General features: G+C 51.0%; 1 protein-coding gene across 2 annotated transcripts in view; it reads right to left on the bottom strand.

Annotated features, from left to right (window-relative positions):
• Positions 1–24,509, bottom strand: part of PLEKHA7 (pleckstrin homology domain containing A7) — a 214,381-nt gene continuing 189,872 nt past the window's right edge. Inside the window, exons 15-28 of one of the 2 annotated variants that reach the window (XM_012780675.2) lie at positions 24,424–24,504; positions 23,123–23,272; positions 22,407–22,508; positions 17,629–17,737; positions 17,248–17,474; positions 13,910–14,098; positions 13,707–13,824; positions 12,681–12,784; positions 11,635–11,835; positions 8,455–8,613; positions 5,980–6,113; positions 5,100–5,245; positions 3,436–3,546; positions 1–1,433 (exon numbers count right to left, since the gene is read on the bottom strand). In XM_012780675.2, coding sequence (XP_012636129.2) covers positions 3,446–3,546; positions 5,100–5,245; positions 5,980–6,113; positions 8,455–8,613; positions 11,635–11,835; positions 12,681–12,784; positions 13,707–13,824; positions 13,910–14,098; positions 17,248–17,474; positions 17,629–17,737; positions 22,407–22,508; positions 23,123–23,272; positions 24,424–24,504 — 1,821 coding nt within the window. In that variant the 3' untranslated portion in view covers positions 1–1,433; positions 3,436–3,445. The remainder of the gene's footprint in view (positions 1,434–3,435; positions 3,547–5,099; positions 5,246–5,979; positions 6,114–8,454; positions 8,614–11,634; positions 11,836–12,680; positions 12,785–13,706; positions 13,825–13,909; positions 14,099–17,247; positions 17,475–17,628; positions 17,738–22,406; positions 22,509–23,122; positions 23,273–24,423; positions 24,505–24,509) is intronic. The other variant, XM_012780678.2, reaches the window with a different exon arrangement.

The raw sequence follows: 24,509 nt of genomic DNA, 5'->3' as shown, positions 1-24,509 counted from the left end.
GGTTAATATTTTAATCTGTACATCACATTTGTTTTTGCAAACCATTACACTTTTATTTAAATTAACGTTTCCTTGCAAAATATTCATTTCATTTTTCCAACAAAATCTTATAAAGGCAAAAATAAAATTTCATTTTGGCAAATGTCATGAAGTTGATACTGGCAGCATATGGAGTTAGTTAAAAATAGACGGCAACTTCTAAATATATTCAAGATTTTTTTTTTTTTCTGAGCGTAGTCAAAGACAAATTTTCATTAAAGTGTGGCTCCACCTGATGGAGGTTTTTGTTGGTTGTTGTTGTTTCCTTTTAAACATTTTCTGTACGCAGAATATCATGAGAACATGACTTACATAAAGGGCCACACACTCTGCACCTGGCTTGGTAGCCCCCTTCCTCGTTTGTGGCTGGAGTCAAGCCAAAGACCTGCCATGGTGGCCCTGCTGGTGGCAGGCGGTCAGGGATGCTGGGGGCGCCCTGCCTGCCCTCCCACCACCAGACCCAAGTCCTGGGGCAGCCCCACGGCGGCAGCAGAGGCTCCCAGCGCGGCCTGGCTGGAGGGGAGGCATTCAGTCAGGGATGCTAGGTAGACGTTACCCAGTGTGGAGTTTATTGCTATGATACAATAAAAGTTGCTTCCTCTCACCTTTTCTGTACTTGAAAGTGTATTTTTTCTTTTCTTTTTTTTTTTTTCTAATTAAAGCAAACTGCATTTTTCTTTCTGAGAAGAACCCTTTGCTGAGGGAACCTGGTGGGAAGGTTGTAGAGCCCGGTGCTCCTGAACACACTGTTGCCCTGAAACCAAACTCAGGGGCCAAGGCACGGACTTGGGCTCCACACGCCATCCTGGTGGATGGAGTTCCACACGGAACTGGTCACCAGGTCAGGGACAGCTGCTCTCTGCAGCCAGGGGCCCCTCTTCTCCCGGACAGCACGCCGACAGGCCTAGCGCTGGGATCCACTGCAAGCACATCCTCAAATCCAACTTTCACCTGAGTTTGTCGGAAGTTGGATTGGCCTCTGCTCCCCCTGCCCTTCTCCCCCACCCACACCTGTCACCCAGACGGTACCTGAATCTGTATGTGCCGCTACAAAATCCTGCGTCCACACCTTTCCAGCCCTTGAGGTGAACATTATAAAATATATTCTGGTGCTAAAATACAGTGTCAGTATTTTACAGTGTGTATCAAAAGTGCCTTTGTCACATGTAAAAAGGAGTCTGAACTAAAACTAGTGGGCACGTTAGGGCCTGGCCCTGTGGTGAACACTCCTCAGCTGGCGAGCTGCTCCGTCCCCCAGCCAGAACCCTGCTTGGCTGGAGGGGGCTTCCTTGGGGGCCGAAAGGTCGATCTCCTCGGAGGAAGCTGGTCCACTGGGCCCCGGGGCTCCAGGCTTCTCCTCTGCACACTGGGTCACGGGTCGGGCACTGCCTGGGCTGGCAAAAAGCACAGGAGACGATGAGAGGCTGGCAGGAGCCCTGCTCCCATCTGGGGGCGGGCGGCAGGCACGCCTGCGCACACACGCGGAGGGAACGGCAGACAGGCTAACACAGCAGCGGAGCGGGGGGCTCAGGCGACGCGGCTGCTGCTGGGGGACCCTCAGCTGCTAGAACTCATGGGCTCAAGGCCCACCCCCTCTGCTCCTAGACACCTGCTGGCCCCTAAATTGGGCTTCTGCCCAGACAGGACAAAAAGCCTGAGCAGAGACGCTGATCCCAGTCCGGCCCTGCCCTTCATTCACTGAATGACTGTGGATAACTCCCTCAGCTTCCAAGGGCTTTGTTTTCCTAACCTAAAAACAGGGTGATCACACCCACCTCCTAGTGAGAATGCGTGAGGGTGAGAGGAAACGTGGATGTGCCAGCTCACAGCCACGGGGGACCGACGCTCTCTCCTGCCTGTCTGTGCCTGAGCGGCGTTACATGCTCAGATCTCCAGGAGAAAACCGTGCACCCTACCGTGGCCCTGGCAGGTCTCTGTGGCCTTTATGAAGGACCTGGCTAGAGCACTTCCCTACGGTTCCTCAGACCTGGGGCCTGCTCTCCACACCTCCTGAGAGCCGGGCCCTGGGAGGCTGACCTCTTCCGCCCACACTCGGGCTGGCTGGGGCCTGCTGACTCTGCTCCAAGGCTGGGGGGACACCCAAGCCAGGGGACACCTGCTGAAAATCATGCCCTGTCCCCTGTAACACACTCTGTCCCTGATTTCAGTCTCTTCTGCAAACACTCCTGGGTGTGGCCCAGACGAACCCACGAGTGCTGATGGAGAACAAAGGCTCTGGACTCACATGGAAGGGGTTCAAGCCCTGACGCTTAGGGGCAAGCTGCAACTCCGTGGACAAGTCCCTCAAGGTCTCTGAGCTTCAATTTCTCATTTGTAAAATGGAGGTGAATATCTTTTGTTAAATTTTATTTATTTTTTGAGACAAAGTCTCACTCTGTTACCCAGGCTGGAGTGAAGTCGTCATAGCTCACTGTAGCCTGGAACTCCTGGGTTCAGGCGATCCTTCTGCCTCAGCCTCCCAAGTAGCTGGGACTACAGGTGTGTGCTACCACACCTAGCTAATTTTTAAAAACTTTTTGTAGAGGCAGAGCCTTGCTATGTTGCCCAGGCTGGTCTCGAACTCCTGATCTCAAGCGATCCTCCTGCCTTGGCCTCCCAAAGTGCTGGTGAGGTGGGATGTCAGGGAAAGGACTACCAAGGCCTCCAGTCTGACCCTCTCCTGTCCAGGTGGGGCGATGGACTCAGAAACAACAGGCCCAGGCCAAGAACTCACTGGACCAGGTGCCTGGCCTCCTGACTCCTAGACCAGGGCTCCTTCCCTGATCCCACCTGCTTTTCATCATCAGACGCTCACGTGGGCAGGACTTCGCAGGGGTGGGGCCAGAACACTCCGACTGGCTGAGGGCCAATTCCACATCGCCCTGGGCTTTCCTTTCTTTCTCCACTTTGGTGACAAGTAACTAAAAGGACAGTACCAGTCTTTGCTCTGACACCACTTCCGTGTGACCTGAAGTGAGCCCCAGGCCCTCACTGGGCCTCTTCCAGTCTTACAGTTCTTCAGTCTAAGCCAAAGCCCCAAGAGGCCAAGATCTAATGCTTCTTTTCCAACCCTGTGAGGCTGGTGGTCTGGTCCCTGGGCCATCAGGCTACACTGGGGAAGGAGAGCAGGGTGGGAGGGGCACAGTTCTGGGTCTAGAGATTTCAGGGAGGAAAGGGGCCTGGATCACCCAGTCTCTATTGTATCCGGGCCCCTGAGGACTGAATTCCTAAAAAAGCATCAGTTCCCCATTGGCTACCAGTGCAGGGTGGCCCCCCCAGCAGCTGCCTTGCGGTGGAAGGAAGCAGCAGCAGGAAGCACTGCAGTCATCTCGCAGTAGCAGGGAGGCGAGGCGAGGGCAGGGAGCAGCGAGGGGCACGCCAGGCGGGGGCTCTTACTTGGAAGGTGTTAGACAAAGGTGTAGTGGAGTCCGTTGGTTAAGGGGGGGTAAGTTGGCACCATCCTGGAGGACAAGGGGGCGTTAGGCGGGAGGAGGGCCAGCTGCTGCGCTAGACGGGCAACAGGAATTAAGTGGTGCGTTAGACTCCTCAGAAGCCCCCGCAGAACCAGGTGCCCCGTGTGGCAGGGCTGGGGTGGTGGGCGCCCCGATTCCTACCACCAGTGGCCTGGGCTTAGGGGGCAGATCCATGGGGCCTGATGGGAACCGGCTGGGCCTGGCCTGAGGTTTCTGGGTGTGTCCCTGAGACGAGAGGCAGCAGGAGTGAGAAAAGGCTGCAGCAAAGAACGTCGCTGAGCAGGGAGGTGAGAAAGGTCCCACTAACTGGCGTGAGCGCTGGGCGTGCTCGTCGGCTGGTGGTAAGGAAGCCGAGGATGGCAGAGCCACAGTTAGGCCAAGCACAGGTGAAAAGAGGGTGCTTTGTGGTAAGGAGTTGCCCCCACTGGAACCCTCCACACAAGGAGGAGCTCAAGAGTTGCTGAGACGCGCCCCGGGTTGTTAGGAGGAGGGTCTGGCTGAGCTATCTTCTGAGTCCCTAGCCACAGAACGCCACACGACCACCTCTCAGCCTACTCAGCATGTCCTCCAAGGGGACCAGGATAGAAAACAGGCTTCGACCGACAGGTTTTGGACCCTCCCCTTGTTGTTGGTCACTCTCATGGCCTTCTGGCCAGGGGCAAAATTCTGTTCCTCAGACCAGGCTCCCCAGGCAGGCTCTACCCTAGGCCACTTCTAGCCCCCATGGCCAGGGTTGGAGAACTGGGATGGGATGTGACACCACTTCAGGCTCTGTGATGGCCCTCCCCCGAAGGAGCACACCTGGCTGGGGCACCAGCCAAACACACAGTGGCATCAGCATCTGGGAGGAATGGTACTAGGTGAACTGTGAAGGCAGGAGGTACACACAGGGAGGGGAGATGTGGGTAAAGGGAAGAGTCTGGAGTCTCTTTCCTGGCTGAGACAGAGAGCAGCCTTTTTACACACATGCGCGCGCGCGCGCACACACACACACACACACACACACACACTCCTATCCCATGGTGGTGTTTTTTCCAGTTGGCCAGCAAAGTCCCCCTTCCTAAGTTCTGCTTTCTGACACAGGATACTCTGACAAGGTGAACAGCAGCTTTAGTTTGGGGACCAAGGCTGGGGTCCCAGGGAGGGTGAGGGGGGGGTCCCCCTTGCCTTGCCCTAGCAAGAAATCCAAGCACCAATGGCTTTCCTGTCCCCTTCTTGATGAGATCAGAAACTTTGGCCTTGGCTCCTTGGCCCCAGGGCCTGAAAAACCTGGCCATAGCCCGCAGTCTCTAAATGAAGGTGAACAGCAGCACCACTGCTGGCGCTCTTTCCCCCCAGCACTCCTGAGCTCTGGGCACCCCACGGTCTGCCCCACTGCCTGGCCTGCCCCACCTCCCCTTCCAACCCCTGCTGTGCTCACGGGACAGGACATCCTCTGGTCAGGAGAACACACCACTGACCCTCAACGACCAACACTGACACCTTATTTTCCACCGACTCCCTGGCTCTGGGACAGACCGTGCTAGGCCAAGCCCCAAAGAACAGTATGTGGACCTGGGCCTTGGAGGCTGGCACCCGTGGCCTTACCTGCCACCTGCTTGCTGCGCTGGGAGGCCTCGGAGGCCAGGGCATAGGAGATGTTGATGATGCGCTCCTGCTCCTGCATCTGCGAGTCCAGGTCCGCCATGCTGCTCCTGTCCTGGCCCGACGGTGCTGGCTGTAGGTTGCACATGCTGTGGGACGGGCAGGAAGCAAGCTCTGGGTCCTCGCACCCCTGGGCATCAGCCTCAGGAGGGGAGCGTTCTCAACATTTTGTGGGGCATCAAATACTGTGGACTTTCTCCCTAGACAAAGGTGTGCATGCTTCTCCCCAAACACCCAAACGATCACAGCAGCTTTGCTCCTCTTTTAGGAGGGCCACAGACCAGACCTCAAATTAATAACTCCAGCTGGAGGTTCCTGTTAAATTTGGATATGAAATGGCTAACCTAGCTCTAAAAGAGAGGCTTACAAACAAGACGTTTCTGAAGCTATGGAGGCTGAGGGGGCAGGAAAGCTACTTCCTAGGGCCCCTGCCCAGTGTCCAGGGAAGTGGGCAAAGCCTCTGGCACCCTCTGGACAAGGCTGGGGGCCCTGGCTCTGCTCTGCCAGTCTGCATGAGGGGGCACAGACCCAAATGCTGGGAGGATGATCACTGGAGCTGATCTCCAATCAGCTGCGCTTCACTGCCATGCTTGGTTCCATTCCCTACACTTGCTAGGGTCACTCAGAACCCAGTTTAGGGGGCGACAGCCCACAACAAGAAACCGCTGAGTGTTTCAGGCCTTTTTAGATGACCTAAGCAAGCTTCCTCACTGATGTGGTGGTGACGTGCTCGGTACCAGCCTGGCCCGAGGCCCATGTGGTTGAGACACCACCTACAGCTGGTCCTAGCGAGCTGTCAGGACTTGAGCGAGCAAGCGCTAACCTTGACCGGGCGAGGATGTTGCGGATCTTCTCAGCCTTGCGATACCGGGCCTGCAGCTCCTCAAGGCTGGGTGGCTCTTCGGGATCCAGCTCCACGTAACGCTCAGGGATGGAGACCTTCTCTGGTTTGGACAGCTGGGGAGAGGGCCAGGGGGTGGCAGGGCGACAGGCTCAGATGTCTAGGTTTGGAACCTGATTTCCCCAGCCCCACCCCCCTTACCATGAGGAAGCAAACAGAGTCCATAGGGGTTAAGTAACTTGCTAAGATCATACAATTAGTCAACTGTGGAATCTGTATTTGAACCTGAGTCTGACTCTGAAGCCCATGATCTTTCCACTACACCAGATGACTTCCTTCAGGCGAGGGAAGTGAAGGGTAAGGCAAAACGACAAGACGGGTCTGGATAAACATGACCATTCTTGATGCCACCCTCAGGGACTAAGTGATCTGACTACCTGACTACCTCTTCAGCCACAATGACCCACCAGTTCCTCCAGTCCCCCTCCCGCAGTGGGGCCTCTGTCCTGCCATTTCCTCTGAGAGGTTCTTCCTTTTGCTCCACTGACTCTCATCTTCTTGACCTCACTTTGAGAAGCCTTCTCTGGTCCCCCAACCTCTCGCTTTCTGTTCACCATTATCTCTGGCAGGGTCCTGGCGCTTAGCAGCCCTTTGGCAAATACTCCTTCAATGGATGAGGAATGGATGGATGATGGGTAAATGGATGATTGACAGATGGATGGGAGAAAGCAATAGTGCTTTTTGTCCCTACAAAAGCTCTCCCCATCTAGACAGGAGGCAGCTGTGCCGTATCTGCTGCTTTCCATAGGAAAATGGCCCCAAACTCCCCACCAGCATCTCATGCTGACCCGGTGGCAAACAGCTTGATGAAATCTTCTTGGACTAAGAACACCAAAGGCTACTTTTACATGCCCCGGGAACTTTTTCCTCTTTGAATTACAAAAGCACATTAAAATGGGGTTGGTTGAAGCTCCTGAAAACAACCTAAACCCAATCCCAGAGCTAATCTGGACATGGATTTAAACCCACACGCAGCCCTTTCACTCCACTGAAGGTGGCAAGAAATAAGCTCTTCTCTGTTATTACCAATGAAGGCAGATCTAGAGGAAGGAAGTAGATTACATTGTAGCAGGAGGGATTTAGGTTAGAGATAAGGAAAAACTTTTTCTCCGGGCTGGCAGGCCAATTAGGACACTATAGAACATACTGCCACTGCCAAGGCAGCATGTGGAAGCTTCTTTTGTGAATCTAAGAAAGCAAAGATTTCTTTGGCTGTTTCAGGTGCCAACAGGAAAAGGCCTGGGGGCAAGGGACTGGCCTTATTGAACCCCTGGAGCCCCAGCTGACCCCAGAACTCAGCGAGTCCATAGGCATCCATTTACCAACACACTGCTCCTTTGTTTCCAAAGACGGAGTGAGCCCCTAACACAGTGAGTCAGGTAGATCCCACTGGCTAAGTCAGCTGTGCACAGGCCCACCCAAGAGGCACCGACAGGCACAGGTCCTCTTCGTTACTCACTGTGCTGTCAGACCTGAGGGGCAGTCTTACTGAGGGCCCTCCTAAGTCCGTCCTTCATGTGGGTGAAAACATTTCCTGTCGTGCAGCTTCAGGACAGGCCAAGTCCTCACACAAATGTTTGCAGGACATTTACGGGCCACTGTGTGATGCATTCAACACAGTCTTTGTTCAGCAAGTATTTGCAGAGCACACACTGTGTGCCAGGCCCTGTGCTAGGGATACGAAGGTGAACCCAGCAGCCATAAACACCGCCCTGCAGAACTTACAGATGGTACAATGTGGGCGACAGGAGACCACCTATGTCTTGAGGGCCCTGAGTCTGTCATCCCCAGAGTTCCCTTTCTCTTCCCTTGGGTGGAGATCCGGGGTTACACGCTTTCCTATGCCTGCCCTGTCATGATTCATGTGAGCCACCAGAGGGCACCAGAAGAATTCAGACGAGAACTGTGCACTGTCTCCTAGCTTCTGCCAAGGCTGGAAATTTCACCTGTGATTTTCAAACCTGCCCCCTATTTTCCCCAGCTCAGATCGCCCACGCTGGCCTGACCCAGCCAGTTGCAAGGCCAACCCCTGGTGTAACAGTAACAACTACTGCACCACATGCCTGCTGTGTGCCGGCTTTGATCATTACCCAACCTCTCAGGAACATATTGATTCACTTAATCCTCACTACAACCCACTTCACTGTTGAGGAAACCGAGGCACACAGGAGTTAAAATTACAATTTGCCCCAAATTACAGAGATAGATTTGAACCTTCATCAAAATGCCTGGGCTCCTTTTATTGTCTCAAGCTGCTATCCATCCATTCTCCTGGGCCATGCTGGACCTGAGCCTGTCCCCAGTCAGAATATATCCCACAGTGGGAAGGCTGATAAGTCTGGGAGCACAAAGGCCATGTCTCCAGCGAGGGGACATGAAGGCAGCCCCTGCCCTCACCTCTCTGCTGATGTCCAGGTCATAGTCTTGAGGTTCCAGGTCCAACTCAGTGACAGGCATGGCCTGCACTTTCAACCAGCCATTCTCCTCCTTGTCCTTCCTTTCCCCTTGCATGGCCCGTTCCAGCAACTGCAGGTCAAAGTCCTGCTCACGCTTCCACTGGCAACAGAAGGAGAAGGTTAAATGCAGTCACTTCTGACTGCTGAAAGAGGCACACTGGTCCCCTTTTGGATGGGCCTTGCAGGCACGGGGGCCTTGGGAAGACAGACCCGTGACCCATTATGAAGAGCTGTGTGCCGTAACTCTGTGTGTGACAGAGAACAAGGCCTCTGTCCCCTTCATATGGCCTGTTCTAGATGTCTGATGGCTCTCTGATCTGGGTCCCCAGAGGGTTCAAACATGCATCCTCTGGGCACAGATCTAAGACCCACGACTTCAGGTTCACAAAGGTCCCCAGGAATGTAGAAGTTTCCCAGCTGAGAGGGTGACCCCAAAACAACACGGGACAGAGTTTTAGAGAAGGCATTTGCCCCTTCAGCTGCCCCACAGCTCACAGAAGGCTTTCTGGTTCAGGAGCCGCATGTCCCAGGCTCAGAAATAATGGAAAAAAACCAAGCCCTTCAAGGCCCTGATAAGCAAGTGGAATAACCAAGAGCCTCTTTATCGGGAATTTCCAACAGGATACAGTAGGGGATATTGCACCCTGAGGTCAAGCAGGAGCAGTGTGGGGCCAGTGAGGCAAATTACTGTGTAAGATGGTATCAGTTTGGGATATTTTCTTTAAATTAGGGGGGGGACCCTAAATTATATAAAATTGAAATGTTAAATCAAACAATGTTTCCAAGACTCTTCCACAGTATCAATTTTGCCATAAGCTTTATAAGAAGGAAAATCTAACCCAATCATTTTAAGATTCAACCACCCCTGTCCAGCTCCATGGTGGCTTTCTGCTCACCCATGGCCTGTATCCTCACAGGCTTTTGACTGCTGAACTGGTTGGTGAGACTAGAACAGACCTGAGCAGAAGCTAGGCAGATGTTTACCCATCCCAGGCCCTCTGCTCCCTCCCCCTACCCACCTCACAGAGCCCCAAATGGGCAGGATTGTCTTTGACACCCCTTTTAGTCCCTCCAAAACCCCAAACTCAGGGTCCTATCAGCACATTTCACCCATTCATGCACAAGCTCTCAATACTGACTCCAAACCAATCTGACCAGTCCTAGGTGATGGCTTTCCAATTACAGTTTGGCAGGATTAGGTAATTGAAGTTCCAATAATGAAAAATTAATTTAATGACTCACAAAGAAAACACACATTTTCTTACACGCTCACAAGTGCTCCAAACAGAGACAAGTCCTCATTTAAACCCAGCCTGATTGTTTCCACAAACAGGAAAAGTTCACTAGACTCTACAACATATCCTGGGGAAGAACCACGCCAATCCATTATTATTAAGCAACACGTTTATTGGCGTTGATGCAGAGACTTACACGAGTCTTTTTTTTTTTTTCAAGAGAAAAGTTACAAGGTATTCCAATTACGATTTTTAGATAATCTCTACATTTGAGACATCAAATTGTAAAAAGTCAGTTTTACTTCATATGACATTTGCTTATAAAGTTTAAAAGTTATCAGGTTTGCAGCTTTTAAAGATATGAGTGTTCTGGGATTTACCCCTTTGGTGTCTGACTTAACAGCTACAGAAGGGCCCTCTGAATACATAGGATATTTTGCTACTTGTTCAAGTTATTAAATACCAGAAACACAAAAGTTTTCCATAAGAAATTGTGTGATTGGACTAGAGGAATGATTTTTTAATATTTTTGGAGGCAGGGTCTTACTCTGTTGTCCAGGCTAGCGTGCAGTGGCCTCATCATAGCTGATTGTGACCTTGAACTCCTGGGCTCAAACAACCTTCTTGCCTCAGCCTCCAAAGTAGCTGGGACTACAGGCATGCACCATGTGCCCAGCTAATTTTTTTGGATTTTTTGTAGAGACGGGGTCTCCCTACGTTGTTCAGGCTGGTCTCAAACTCCTGGCCTCTGCCTCCCAAAGTGTTAGGATTACTGGTGTGAGCCACCATACCCAGCCTGGACTAGAGAAATTAAAACCGAACAATGTCAGCCTTGGTAGAATGTATTCAAACGTGCAATCTCTGAAGTCCATGTTTACTGTCCAGGTGTAAGGCATGGATTTTGATAAATTCATAGTGCCCAGACCTCTGCTAATGACTGAGGTCTGAAGCAGCGGGTTGGCTCAGGCTTGCGGGGAGGCTTTTGGGATGAGAGGATTACAAATCAGTAGGTCTGCACGAAGGAGGGCAGCAAAAAGGTGAGTCACATCTGGGCACGCTCTCTATGCTATGGAGACAGAGCTGCTATTATAAGCCTGGTAACAAATAGCACAGGCCAGTTAGAGAATGTTCAATGCAAACCAGAAGCTTCTGTAAACACAATCAGGCAGGATTAGAGAGGCAATGAGCGGTAACACTAAAAGCAAAAGAGCTTGTGCAATGAATTAGGGAAAGCACAGTCAGGCTAGAGGTTTAGGGAAGTACAGGATTTCCAACAGGAAAAAGCCAAATGGAATGTTTCCAAGAGGGACCTAAGGCGACTATGGACAGGATGCAGCACCAGGAAGCACCACCAGGGGGCAGCTTCCCCAGCTCTCCTGGGCACCCTGAGGCCTCAGCACCAGGAGCTGCGGGAGACTACCAGCCCTCAGGGTGTGGGCACAAACCTGTGCTCAGTTGCCCCCACTGAGCATCTGCTTGCAGGTTTGGGGGGCTGGGCTGTTCGCTTGTGTTTCCCCTCATTGAACCATATCACCTCTTCCTCCTCTATTCCCTGAACCCTGTAGTACCACGTCTTCAAGTCAACTGAGAGATTTAGAATACCTGCAAAGGCCCCTCTCAAGCTCGCCTCAGAGAACTGACTGGATATTTTCTCAGGCTCCTAGGTCTCTGCTCTGAGACCCTCACTCCTGCGCTGGTTCTGAGTCACCCTCTGCCCAGGTCACAGACGGTGGACAAGCAGCCCGTAGGGTGTTCTCTGAACCATGTAGGTGCACAACCCGCTCGTTGACTCGGGGGTATGACACGCTTGCGTTTGGGGTGCCTGGGGCAGCTCTGGGGAACCTCTGCCTCTCTCAGCCCCGCCTGCCTGGCCCCTCCTAACATACTGAGCCAAGATCTCCAGGGAGTGGCTGGCTGAGGTAGCGGGACGAGGGCAGGCCTGTCCTCTCTCCTTGGCTCAGCGTCCTCTTGCGCTCCCGGACCAGGGCCTTCTGGTGCCGCTTCATGCGCTCGAGCTGCTCTTCCGCGCTCATCTTGCCACGCTGGTGGTCCCCTGAGTACAGGCGCTCCAAGGCACTCTTGGGTCTCTGAGGAGCAGGAGGGCGAGAGACACACAGGGCTGCTGGGCTGGAAACACAGATGCAGCCACCCCCCGCTGGCTTCCTCCTTGTTCTTTGTCTCTCCCTCTCTCTCACTCACTCACTCACTCACACACACACATACATACACATACACAGCTCCTCCACAAAGACCCACTTCCTCTAACACATTGACTGCCACACTAGAAAAAACAAAAACTTTTCCCTGGAGCCATGGTGTTGTATTACGAAAATAGAATAAAAACTCCAAAAACAAAATGATCCTTTCTAATTTAATGAAAAATTTGTTATTTTTTATTGTTTTCTGTGCATTGAGTTATATGCAACTTGAAAAATAGTTCCCACAGCTCCCAAGGTGAAGAGATGTGTGAGTTACACATCTTTCAAGAGGCCCTGGGCTCAAAACTGGCGTGAGTTAAATACAACTCACGTGGCAGTTAACGTGCTAAGCGCCATGATGCTCCTGGCCCTCATGAGCTTTCTGGGCAGCACCCCACTCTGCAGATGTAGACGCTGATGCCCAGGCCTGTCCAGCTGGGCTCACATGCAGCATGTGATGAGGCCAGAACCCAGGGAGCAGACTTAAGTTCCCTCCCGTGACCCTGACAGGCTGGAGAGAAAGGTGGGCAATCTTCAGGAAATGGAGGGAACAGCAGGATGCCTTTCTTGGTGGGGAGTGGGTGACAGGGACCCTGAGCCCAAGAGGGGCTGACGTCACCTCAGAGGCCACCCCCAGGGCTCACGGGATCACCAGTCACTGCCCACCCATCTCAGAGCCCCTCCCTCAGCACATGATGGAGCAGTGAGCTTCCCGACAACTCAAGGCCACTCACAGGGAAGGTCACCTTGCTGCTTTCAGCATTTAGACCCCTCCGGAGCGTGACGTAGGGAGCAATGGTGGATGACTGCTGGAGCCTTGACGTGGACCCTGAGAGACCTTAGTGAGAAAAGAGAAGTGTGGTGGGGTGGACAGGCACCCTGCCTTTCCCTAAGCAGCCCCCGCCCCATTCTTGTGAGAGGACCAAGAGGACCCAGCCAACAACTCAATCTTCTTTCTCTTCTTCCCCAGGGCCTGGAAGGGCTAGGCCCTAGGTGGAGGATGAAGGGACAGACGGCACCCCTGGGCTGACGGGCACAGTATGCCTGCAGATCTGTGGACTACCCTAGGCTTTCCTTCCACGCGGAAGACCTGGGCTGCCTGACAGGTGGAAAGGCCGAGGGGCAGCAGTGCCCTTCGTCCCACTTCCTCCTGGTGCACTCTTATGCATCCCGCACAACCCAACTCCAGATCGTGGAGGACAATGGGAAGGAAGAAAGGAGAAACTGAGGAGAAAGTGTTTAAAGACAGGACTCACTGAGTCTTAGAGTGACACAAGAGGGAAAAGCCCTCAGGAAGGGATGAGATGGCCAAGCTAGTACCAGTCACCCAGCACCCCAGCCTGCAGGGTACAGCAGCTCTGAAGCCAGAGCACTGGGGTCATCTTCTGGCTCCATCACTGATCAGCTCATTAGCAAGTTATTTAATTTCTTCTGAGCCTTAGTTTCCTTATCTCTAAAGTGGGGATAGTAATAGTACTTCCTTCATGTGATGTTGTGAACATTAGGTATCCATAAAGTGCTTAAACGGTGCAGGGCTTTATAGTAATTGCTATCATCCTTGTTTCCGGGGACAGATAACAAAGGAGGAAGCGAATCAGGATGGGGGCCAGAGGAGGGCAGGCCAGGTCCTCCCTCCCAGCAGCCCCGACCGGCTGCTCCCACGCCTAGGCCCAAGCTGCAGGCACGAGGGTGAGAGGAAGCAGCTGAGGGTTGGGAGCAGTGTGGGTATTGTGGGTTCCCTGGGGAGGGCCTTGGCTTACCTCTGCCTGGCAGCGTCTGGTACCTGCTCTCAGGGCCCACAAGTCCGAGGGAGGGCTGGGCCATGTCCCCGCTGAGGGTCGCCAGCTCAGGCTCACTAACGTACGACCGGAGCTCCACCTGTGGGCACAGCCGCAGGTGGTCATACCTGCCTGGCGTCACACCTGGCATCACCCTCCCTCTCCCCAGGGCCCTTCCAGCTCACCCTGGAGTCCCCGTTCACACACTGCCCCAGCTCCCGGTCGCGCTTCCTCTCGTCCGACTGCCGCTTGAGGCCCCGCACAGAGGTGTGCCGGATGATGGTGGCCTCTCTCGGCAGCGGTGGCACGGCTGGGGGCTGGTCCTCCGGGCTGTAGAGTTCGGGGAGTGGGGGCCTGGGAGGTGCCTCGTCTTCCTGCTCAGAAAGAGAACCAGAACCACAGCCCAGTGAGAGGAGCTGGAGGGCCGCCACAGGGGTGGCCCAAAGGGCAGGAACAGGCCACTTCAGAGCCCTAGAACATGACCACCTCAGCCAAGGAGCTCGAACACTTCCCCTGGAGATGCTGTGAAGAGTGGGGATGCTTCTGCTCCATCTCTATTCTTCCCTTCTATTCATACATTTTTTTATTTTTCAAAGTGTCACCTCCATATACTATATCCCAAAATCAAGAACTCAGGTCTCCAGGGTCCAAGCTCTTGGCACTGTGCCAGCTGCTTACTCTCCTGATTTGGACAGCACCATAGGGAGGCAGGCTGCTGCCTCTGCTCTCACTCCTAGGTTAGTGGCAGCACCCCCACCTGGAGAACATACATCTGGCCCACTTCACAGTACTCAGCCCAAGCTGGCTCACTGGCCCTGCAAACGTCTGGATCCTTCATCAGGTTGGAGGGGGCAAGGGCAGAGTCCACGCTCTCCTGCCCTTCCCATCAGAAATGTGCACGGTTACAAAATATTTCCTCCTTCCTGACTCAGACAGAATAGGCGGTCAGGATGAGTGACTCATTGCCTACCAAACGGCCCACTCCCGAGAATGGGATGAATGCAACTATTTTCCTTGAAACTCCCTGTCCACAATGCTCTCTGAGGGCTGTGGTTCCTCTATACATCAACAGACTGGCTCCCGATTGCCATGAACACCCACTCCTGGGACTAATGACCATCAATCATGTCTTCCTCCTCCTAAACTCCTCTTAGTCTAATTTGGCTTTGTTTTTCAGAATTTTGCAGAGTTCAGGAACGGGCACTCCAAGTTTCCTTGGCAAAGGTTTACCAGCATTCTTTTAAAAGCAACACGCTTCATTGATGTGTGAAAGTTAGGCCGTCTGCCTAAGATACCCACTGTTCTCCAAGGATCAGCAGTTTCCAACCCTGACAAGACATCAGAACCACTAATTTCTAAAAAGATCCCAGATAGATGAACACAAAATTGATTGCCTTTGAAGAGAATTGAATGTCTGGAGACAAAGTGTGGGAGACATTTTATTATATACTTTTTAATATCTTTTGTTTTTGTACCTTTTGAGAGTACTAGCTAGTAAAAAAAAAAAAAAAAGGACATTAAATTCAAGAAAACAAGCCAGATAAAAAGGAAAAAACTATAGCTACATGCAACAATGTGGATAAATTGTAAAACATAATGTTGAAGAAAAATGCAACATATAAGAGTATAGTATTGTATACCAGCATAATTATAGTATTCAGGAATGCCAGTATATAGGTAGTAAAACTTAAAAAAAAAAAAACAACAGCAAGGGAATTATCATCCAAAAAGTCAAGATAATGGTCATTTCTGGCAGAAAGGAAGCAGCCAGGACAAGGAAGGAAACCACAGGCTGCTTCTGGTTGCCAGCAAAGTTCTATTTCTTGGTCTGTGTGTTAGTATAACATGGGTGGTCTCCATTATTATTTGTGAAATTATATATTCCTGTTTAATGTCACCTTCAGGATGGATATTATTGTTTCACAAATATAAATGTTAAAAACATGCCAACAACAACAGCAAGTGGTAAAACTGGTAAACACACATGTATCACGAGAAGGAGAGAGAGAGAGACCCCTGGTGCCCGGATGCTCGTCCACACTAAAAAAGCCTGAGAACCACAGAGGACCACACTATGAGCAGGAGCCTCTGGGACCATCTGCACGAGGGAAACTGAGGGGGCTCAGAGGGGAGATGGGACTTGCATGAGAACACAGTGAGAGAACAGGGACTGGAATTCGGGTGTACTAGCTCCTAGGCTATTGCTATCCCTTTCTGTTCTTTGTCCCAGCTGGTGGCACCTTGCCCTATGTCAGCAGCCATCTGCCCCAGACTATTGTTTTTACCTCCTTGGTTGGTTTTTTTTTTTTTTTGGTATTTTTTTTCTTACCTCCTCTTTTATAGCTGGAGCTCCAGACTGCCTCTAAGATCTGGGATTAGAAAGGAGATCTCAAGCTGGAAAAATTTACAGTGACTCTCTGGCTAGGTCATGGGCCACACCCTGGGTCCAGCTCTGGGCCCTGAGCCATGGCTGGAAGCAGGTGGATGGTGAGGAGCAGGGTACGGGAACACGTGTTTTACCCAGCACTGTGCACCAACCTCATCAGAGGTCCTAGGCACACATAGCGCCCTGGCAAGGCTCCTCCCAAGCCTTTGCTGGCAAAAACCTGGAGGCCCCCATCCCAAGGTCCCCTCTGTATGGCTTCCCTACATTTGGATCAGATCCCTTATGTTCTCCAGCCAAGGCTGGCCTGGTTCTAGAGGTGTGAGCTATCATGGTACCTGGCCACATCTTCCATTTCTTTAAAGTCTCCTGTGTCCCCAGACTCTGCCAAGAGCTTGGCCCCTCTCTGTGCCAGGCACACCAAGGTGTTGGCCCAGGCAACTACATGGGCCATAGATCTGACCTGGGACTGAAGGTCCAATTACATGAAAGATGGCACAGAATAAAAAAGCATAGCCAGGAGATAGGATTGGAGCCAGTAACTAACATGGAGACCTTGAGCAAATTTCAACGACTAGAGGTCTTAGTTTTCTTATCTCTGGGATGAGGATGCTGCCCTTCTTACCTATACTCTGTGAGGTCACTGTAAAGATCACAAGTATCCTGACAACCCAGCACAGTGCTCAACGGCAGGTGAAGGGAAGGACACTTTTCCACTGGAATGAGCTCGTGGCCCACGGGCTCATGCAACCGCGGGACAGCCCTCCACAGATGTGCAGAGCCCTTCCCTGGGGAAGCCTCGCCACAGCCACGCATCTCTCGCACAGCAGAGACCACAAATGCCACCCTACTCAGAGCGGACACTTCTTGCTGGGCCTCGGTTTTCCCAACTGCAAAATGAGGGGGTTAGATCCTCTCTCAGGGACCTTCCAGTTCTGGACGTCTAAGGCACAATGGCAAGGCAAATATGACTTCTTAACTGGCTCACGACTCAGGGCTCCCTTAGGCCTCTGGCTGGTTCCATCTCTCCAAGTTTTCCCAAGAGCTTCTCTGCCGGGAGAAGCTGATCCGAGGGCAGAGAGGGCAATCAGCCACCAGAGAAGAAACCGGGGCACTCGGCTCCCCGTCACCACTACTTACAACTTTGGGCTTCGTCTTTGTTGGTGACTGAAGGGGGGACGTCACTTTCCTCAGCTGGGGCGGGTGAGGTCGGTAGGGCACGTAGGTTTGCAGCTGGGGGAAGAGCCGAACCTCCAGAGGGGTCCGCACAGGGCTGGTGGGAGGGCTGGGCTGCGGGGGCGGCTTGCTCTCAGCAGTCGAGGGTGAAGGCACAGGCGGATGAGGAAACAAAGGCACCGTTTTTCTTTCTGAGGGGCACGGAGGGAAGCAAAGCATGGGATGGAACAAAGACCCTCTTCCTCGGAGGACAAGCAGAGGGACTTAGGACCACAAAGACCTGGCCCCCAACACTCCCACCCCCACCCCACGCTGGCTCCCACACCCAGGAGGATGGCCACTCACCCGGATTTTTGACCGATTCCACCAGGATTCTGAAGTTCTCCTTATTTGCACTCAGGCCTGCAATGACATCTTCAATCCTCCACAGATCCTTCTGTATCTGTGATTTCTCCTGAGGAAGATAAGATTGTGGTTCACTCATTGCCTTCTTAGCTCCCTACAGGAAGCTTCTTCTTAGAACTTATCCTGTCATTTCAGACACAGCCCCTCATCCTGGGGGGCAGAACTCCCTTTGGAAACCCCACCTGCCTCAGCCTCCCAAGTAGCTGGTACCACAGGTGCATGCCATGACACTGGCTAATTTTTCTATTTTTAGTACAGACAGGTCTTGCTCTTGCTCAGGCTGGTCTTGAACTCCTGAGCTCAAGTGATCCTCCTGCCTCAGCCTCCCAGAGTGCTAGGATTATAGGCGTGAGCCACCGCACCCGGCCAGGAGTGACTGTTAATAGGTACAAGATTTCTTTGAGGGGCTGATATAATGTCATGAAATTGATTGTGGTGATGGCTGTATAATACTGTAAATATACTAAAAACCACTGAATTGTATGCTTTAAAAGGGTGAATTTTATGGTATGTGAATTATATGTTAAAGCTATTGTTTTTTTAAAGTACAATGGGAGGACAATTATTATGTGTCAATTTACAAAAATAAAAATAGGACAGGCATGGTGGCTCATGCCTGTGATCCCAGCACTTTGAGAGGCTGAGGCAGGAGGATCACTTGAGCCTTGGAGTTGGAGGTTGCAACGTGCCATGACTGTGCCACTGTACTCCAGCTTGGGCAACAGAGTGGGATCCTATCTCAAAAAATAAAGTAAAATAAAATGAAAATAAAAAATAAAGTCCAAAAACTAAAAACAAATGAAAAATAAAATAAAGATAAATTAAAATAGTTGATTCTGCAACTAGACTCCACGTTCCTTGATACATTCCCCACAGGGCCTGGTACTTAGCAAGTTCTCAGAGCAGGTATGTGGAATTGAATAAGGGACCAATCATGTAAAATTCCCTGATCAAATACTTTCCAACAACCACGACAACAGACATCCGACGCCTCCCATCCCAAGGAGGCTTACACTCTCACCCTACCAACACCAAAGCACATCCTCAGGGCTGACAAGCAAATAATGGGCTTGATGCATGAGCGTCCTAAAACAGATAGATGTGTTACTGAACCTAGCGAGCGTGTGTGTGAGAGGGGATTATCTCCAGGGCTGACATCCCCCAGACGATGGGATGTTGGGAACAGGGGAAGGGGGATCAGCATCAGTCCTCTCCCCGCTCCACAGCTCCCTGGCAAAGCTCCCCCAGCAGCTGCCCCATTTTGCCTTCCCGTTACCCCACATGTAAGAGAAGAGCAGAGAGAAACAAAGGCTGCAGAGCTCCTATCTTTCTCCAGGGTGATGGAATTTCAGACCATAATGATGAGGAGAGGGGCACTTTGGGGGAGCAAGGAGGTGGAGCTTCATTCCTGCCTCCTCTTACCACGCTGGGTGGGAAGGCTTCTCAGTACCGTTTTCAGCGGAGGCCTGAACTCACCATACAGAAGTTGGGAGGGGAACGCCTACAGGTAGTCTCAGCTATCACTGCCTGTCTCACAGTTCCCTGCCACCAGGTGGCTGTATGGATCTTTGTAAATAAAGCCACCCTACTTTTCTGAAAAGGCTATGGATTTTCTCACAGCAAAACCTGGCCAAAGGAAGGTGAGTTTCCAAGCCCGGTTACTGAGAACTTGCATACGGGGCTGGAAGCATGTCTGCAGTGTTAATGATTTATCTAGGGCTCTAACAGCTTGCCTGGCCTAGGATTACACCAAGGGAGCCAGCACAGAGCCTGCTCAAAGCAAGGCTTCCTGAGCTTCCCCTTCACGGTGGCAGTTAAAGAAAGTGTGAGCAATGCCACAGGGCAGGGTGGGGTGGAAATTAAGCTGCAGGCTCCAGGTTGGCCTTTCTGCTACTAACTTATGAGGCTAAGTTCTCCTGGTCATCTGTGATAAGACCTGTATATTGTACCAATTTGCTTTTTGGAGGGGGGAAAAAGGATTCTGGGCCTGCTATAAGTTAAATTACCATAACATAAGGCACAGTAGAAATACAAATGGCTAGCAGTCACAGGAATAGGTGTTTGAACTATTAGTAATTAAATACAAATTAAAACAAGACATCATTTAATAGGCTGGCAAAAACTAAAAAGACTGATAACATCAAGTGCTGATGAGGATGTGGGCAAATAGGTTCAGTACTCTCATTTGCTGTGGGTGGGAGGGGAAATAAGTGGAGTCCTTTAATAGGAGATTTGGCAGTATCCACTGGCTTTTAAGATGTGTACTCATTCCAACCCAGCAAGTCCACTCCTGGGAGCCTATCTTAGATAAATGCTTGTAAACCTGCTTGAAAAGGCAGTTACGTGGATGCTCACAATGGCACCATTCATAAAAACAAAACATTGAAAATATTTTAAATGCCTGTCAGAAGAAGAATGGCTAAATAAAGTAGGAAACACTCAGACTATGAAATAGTATGTAATAGTCAATAAGAACTAATTTAATTTAAACTGATGATGTCTAATATGAGTTTCTGAGATGATGGAAATCTTCAATAATCTGTAGTGTCCAACGCAGTAGCCACTAGCCAGCCACATGTGGCTATTAAGCACTTGAACGAGGTTGGTGTGAATGAGGAATACATTTTTAATTTTATTTTTAATTCATTTATATTAAATATTATATTATATTGGGCAGCATAAACATGGGGGTATCTTTCCTGGAAAGTTTCCATGACATAAAGCTATGACAAAAAAGTGAGCTGCCAAGCAATGTGTGTGATCTTCTTTAAGTAAGCCTTTGACCTGGTCCCACCCCCAAATAAATAATTCTATGCATGTGCCTATTTTTGGAAATGCATAGAAAACAGTCTGGAAGCAATACCACTGGAGGCAATACCACTAACTAATAGCACCAATTACATATAGGGAGGGTGAGAGGCCTAGGGCTGAAAGGCAGGGGGAAGAGGAGTTTTTGTATCATTTTTTTTGTTTTTTCTTCTCATGTTCTAACCTTTTCAGAGAGACGTACTCAGGAATTACTTGTATAATTATAGAAACATACAGCCAGGTGAGGTGGCTCACGCCTATAAACCTAGCACTCCGGGAGGTTGAGGTGGGAGGATAGCTTGAGGTCAAGAGATCCAGACCAGCCTGTGTAAGAGTAAGACCCTGTCTCTACTAAAAATAGAAAAAAAATAGCCAGGTGTGGTGGTGGGCACCTGTAAGTCCCAGCTACTCAGGAGGCAGAGACAGAAGGACTTCGTAAGCCCAGGAGTTTGAAGTTGCTGTGAGCAAGGCTGAGGCTACAGCACTCTAGCGAGACTCTGTCTTGATTAAAAAAAAAAAAAAAAGAATGAAAAGCTAAAAATAAAAATTACTGCTAAAATTAATGTGGACCCACTGATGTCCAAGATGATAGGTATAACTGGATGAGATAGTTTTAGGAACCTGTAACTAGAAATAATTGAAGGACTTGGTCAACAATGTTCATCTAGTATTTTCAAGCTATTATGTTAAGTGCTGAACATACAAAAAGGAACAGTAAAACGTTAGCCAGCTTGGATGAAGGGTAATTGGGGAGCAGGGAACAGACCCCAGCAACAGCAAGAGACAGACAAGTTCAGGGGAGCCTCATAGGCCATCCCTGAGCCACAGGCAAGATTCTTCTTCACGTGGTCCTAGACTGGGCTTCCTGGGAACCATCTCTGGGTGCAGGGACAGCAGAGCCCTGGGAAGAGCCACAGGGCCTACAAACCTAAACTCCCTTGAGAATCTCATTCACTTTTCTGGGGTGAGGCTAATGTCTGGAGAGGCAACATATGCATTAAATCACTTGAACAGAGAGCCTTGGCTAGAACAGGGCTCATCAATTAGCAAACCCAGCACCCAAGGTGGCCCAGCATGGTGCCTCATGCAAAAGCAGCCTCAGATAGTGCTTGCTGAATTCAAATACATTACACAATTTAAGGGTGGGGTGGAAACCTGGGTGGGCACCACAATAGGGGAACACTGGGCAGGTGAGGACTTGGCCTGGAAGAAAAGAAACCACACAGTGCCCTTCATTGTCTCACTTTTGGGGGACAGAGGCAGCTATTAATGGGGTGGCCTGATTTTTAAGGGTAAGGAGGTAGGCCTCTAAGGCCACCTTCCCAAGTGGAGCAGGGGCCACAGAGATGGGTATCACCCAGCCTGGCTTCCAGAAATGCAAATGACCACCTGGAGACCAGAGGCACCTCAATGGGCTGAATTCATACCACCTCCTCAGGCACGTGGTGACAGACTTCTATCTGCAGGAATCAGAGGAGAGAAGGAGGTGGGGGCTTCCTGTTACTGTCTAAGTGAGGAGCTAGGAACCAAGATGGGGCCAAGAACCACGGGAACACAAATCACTCTCAAGTTGCTGTAAGGTGTTCAAGGTTGGCATTTGTCTCCTGTTGGGTCTGTTTCCCCAAATGATCAGAAGTAAAATCTTTCTGAAAACACTCAAGAGCTTGTCTTTGAGAGTGGAGAGGCAGGGGAGCTGGGATGAGGTTTCTCATCACAGCCTGGCTAAGGAAAGGCCTCCACGAGAGCGAGCTTGGGGTGGCCCCTTTACAAGGGTGGTGAGTCCAGGGCCCAGGAGGAGAAGGCCCCTGAGTAGTGCTCACAGCCCCCACAGGTAAGGGCTCTCTGAAAAAAAACAAACAAACAAACAAACAAAAACAGAGTTCACAAGGGATGAATAGGCCTTGGATCACCTGAAAAAAAAAGGCTCTTCTGTGTTGCTCCTGTAGGGTCTGCTTCAGCTGCTCCACGTCACTCTCCAACTTCAGGTACTCATTCCAAGCATTCTCCATCTCCTGTTGGCCAAGGAAATGCTTCTGGTTCTTAGTTTTTCCTGTGTCCCCAGCCCCCTCCCCAGGCCTCATGAGCCCCTGTGCTCCTAATCATGCAGACCCAGCCCGGGAAAGAGGGGAGGGGACTCAGTGGGCTTGCGCAGGCCTGGTGGGGGAGAGGCAGGAGCGGGAGGTAATGTGACATCTTCTCATTCCTGCTCTGACCCTGGCCACCTGCACTGGACCCTCTTCTACCCTGGGGGTGCTTTGATTTCCCAGCCCTGGCAGAAAGCGCCTGCAGCACATCAGACTGGCAAATGAAAAAGTACAAATTCTGCTGCCTTAGAGTTCACTGCACACAGTTCAAGGAAATAGCCTGAGGTTGCTCTGAGAAATCTGTTCCCTTGGGTGTCATCAGCCATCAGGAGCTGCTGATGGTAAGCAGCGTAAGACACAGGTAGAGACGGACATGCCACCCTCGGACAAGGGTAAGCTAGTATCAGGAGGCAGCCTGGAGAAGTTCTGCCCCTCCAAGACTCTCACCCCAGCCAACAACTCAATGACAGCTTGGGAGATGAGAAAAGCAGCCCCTTGCCCAGCCCATCCTGAGGGGGAAGTGTCTGCCACCCTCTACGTACAGTGATCTCCCTGGAGAGCTCAGCTCGGATGTGGACGAGGTCCTCTTGCAGCAACCTCTGCTGGTAGGCAATCTTCTCCAGGTGCTGAGGCTGGTCTCGGTACTGCTCCATCTGTCTGTGCAACACTTCCAGCACGGATTCTAGCTGGTCCTGCACCAGGAAAGGCCAAAGAGCAACAGGATATGGGGACAGTCCCCAGAGGCCACCCCACACCACACCAGGAACCAAACAAAGCTGCTGGATCTAACCAAAGCTGCAAGGGCCAGAGCCAGGCAGGGGCTGACAGGACCTCTGAGGCCAGCTCTCACTCCATGCACTGGGTGGGCTGGGGAAAGCACCTAACAGCTCTGTGCCTCAGTTTCCTCATCTATAAAGTGGGCACAAAGGCATCTAACTCCTTATCGGATAAATTATGAGGATAAATCAAAAAGTAGACAGAAAACTCTCTAAGCTCTCAGGGAAAAGGGTATGTTAAAAATTGTCACCATCACATATACAATGCCTTATTAAAATGCAGACAGAAAAAAAAGTCCACTTTAAGAGCTCACACCTGTAATCCTAGCACTCTGGGAGGCAGGCCGAGGAGGGTGGATCGCTCAAGGTCAGGAGTTCAAAACCAGCCTGAGCAAGAACGAGATCCCGTCTCTACTATAAAAAGAAAGAAATTAATTGGCCAACTAAAAATATATAGAAAAAATTAGCCGGGCATGGTGGCGTATGCCTGTAGTCTCAGCTGCTTGGGAGGCTGAGGCAGAAGGATTGCTTGAGCCCAGGAGTTTGAGGTTGCTGTGAGCTAGGCTGACGCCACAGAACTCACTCTAGCCTGGGCAACAAAGTGAGACTCTATCTCTAAAAAAAAAAATAGTATAAGAGACCAAACAATGGTAGTCTTCCAGTCCAGACTTGCTGTCTCCATGGCCCACATTCTAGGTAAAAAGGAGCTTTAAGAAGTGAGGGCCTCTGCCCTGTAACGACTGCAGCTCCTTCTCCAAGCCAGCCTGCCTCCCTTCCCTGGGGTCAGCACATACAAGCTGGTGGAGCTCCTCCAGGGAGGGGTAGGCCAGAGCAGAATCGGGGCGGGGGGAGCTGCAGTTCTTAGAACAAGTAGGCTGAGGTATCCCTGTAAGTTCTCCCTCTAAGAGAGAAACCCTCAAGAAGTACCATTTCAACACAAAGACATTGTTCTGGATAAGCTAACACCTGTTGTTCTATACTAACATGAGAGTCCAGTCTACACCTTAGGAATGATAGGACAAAATGCCCCTTCACCCATCCCAAGATTATGCAAAATTTATGTGTACTTTGTTCTCCTTGAGGGCTCGTATCTTGTCTTCCAAGTCCTGGAGGATCCTGTCTTGTTCACAGAAGATGCTCAGTTTGACCTATA

The sequence above is a fragment of the Microcebus murinus genome, chromosome 4 (genome assembly GCF_040939455.1).
Source record: "Microcebus murinus isolate Inina chromosome 4, M.murinus_Inina_mat1.0, whole genome shotgun sequence".
NCBI lineage: Eukaryota > Metazoa > Chordata > Mammalia > Primates > Cheirogaleidae > Microcebus > Microcebus murinus.
This window is presented reverse-complemented; position numbering and strand designations above follow the sequence as displayed.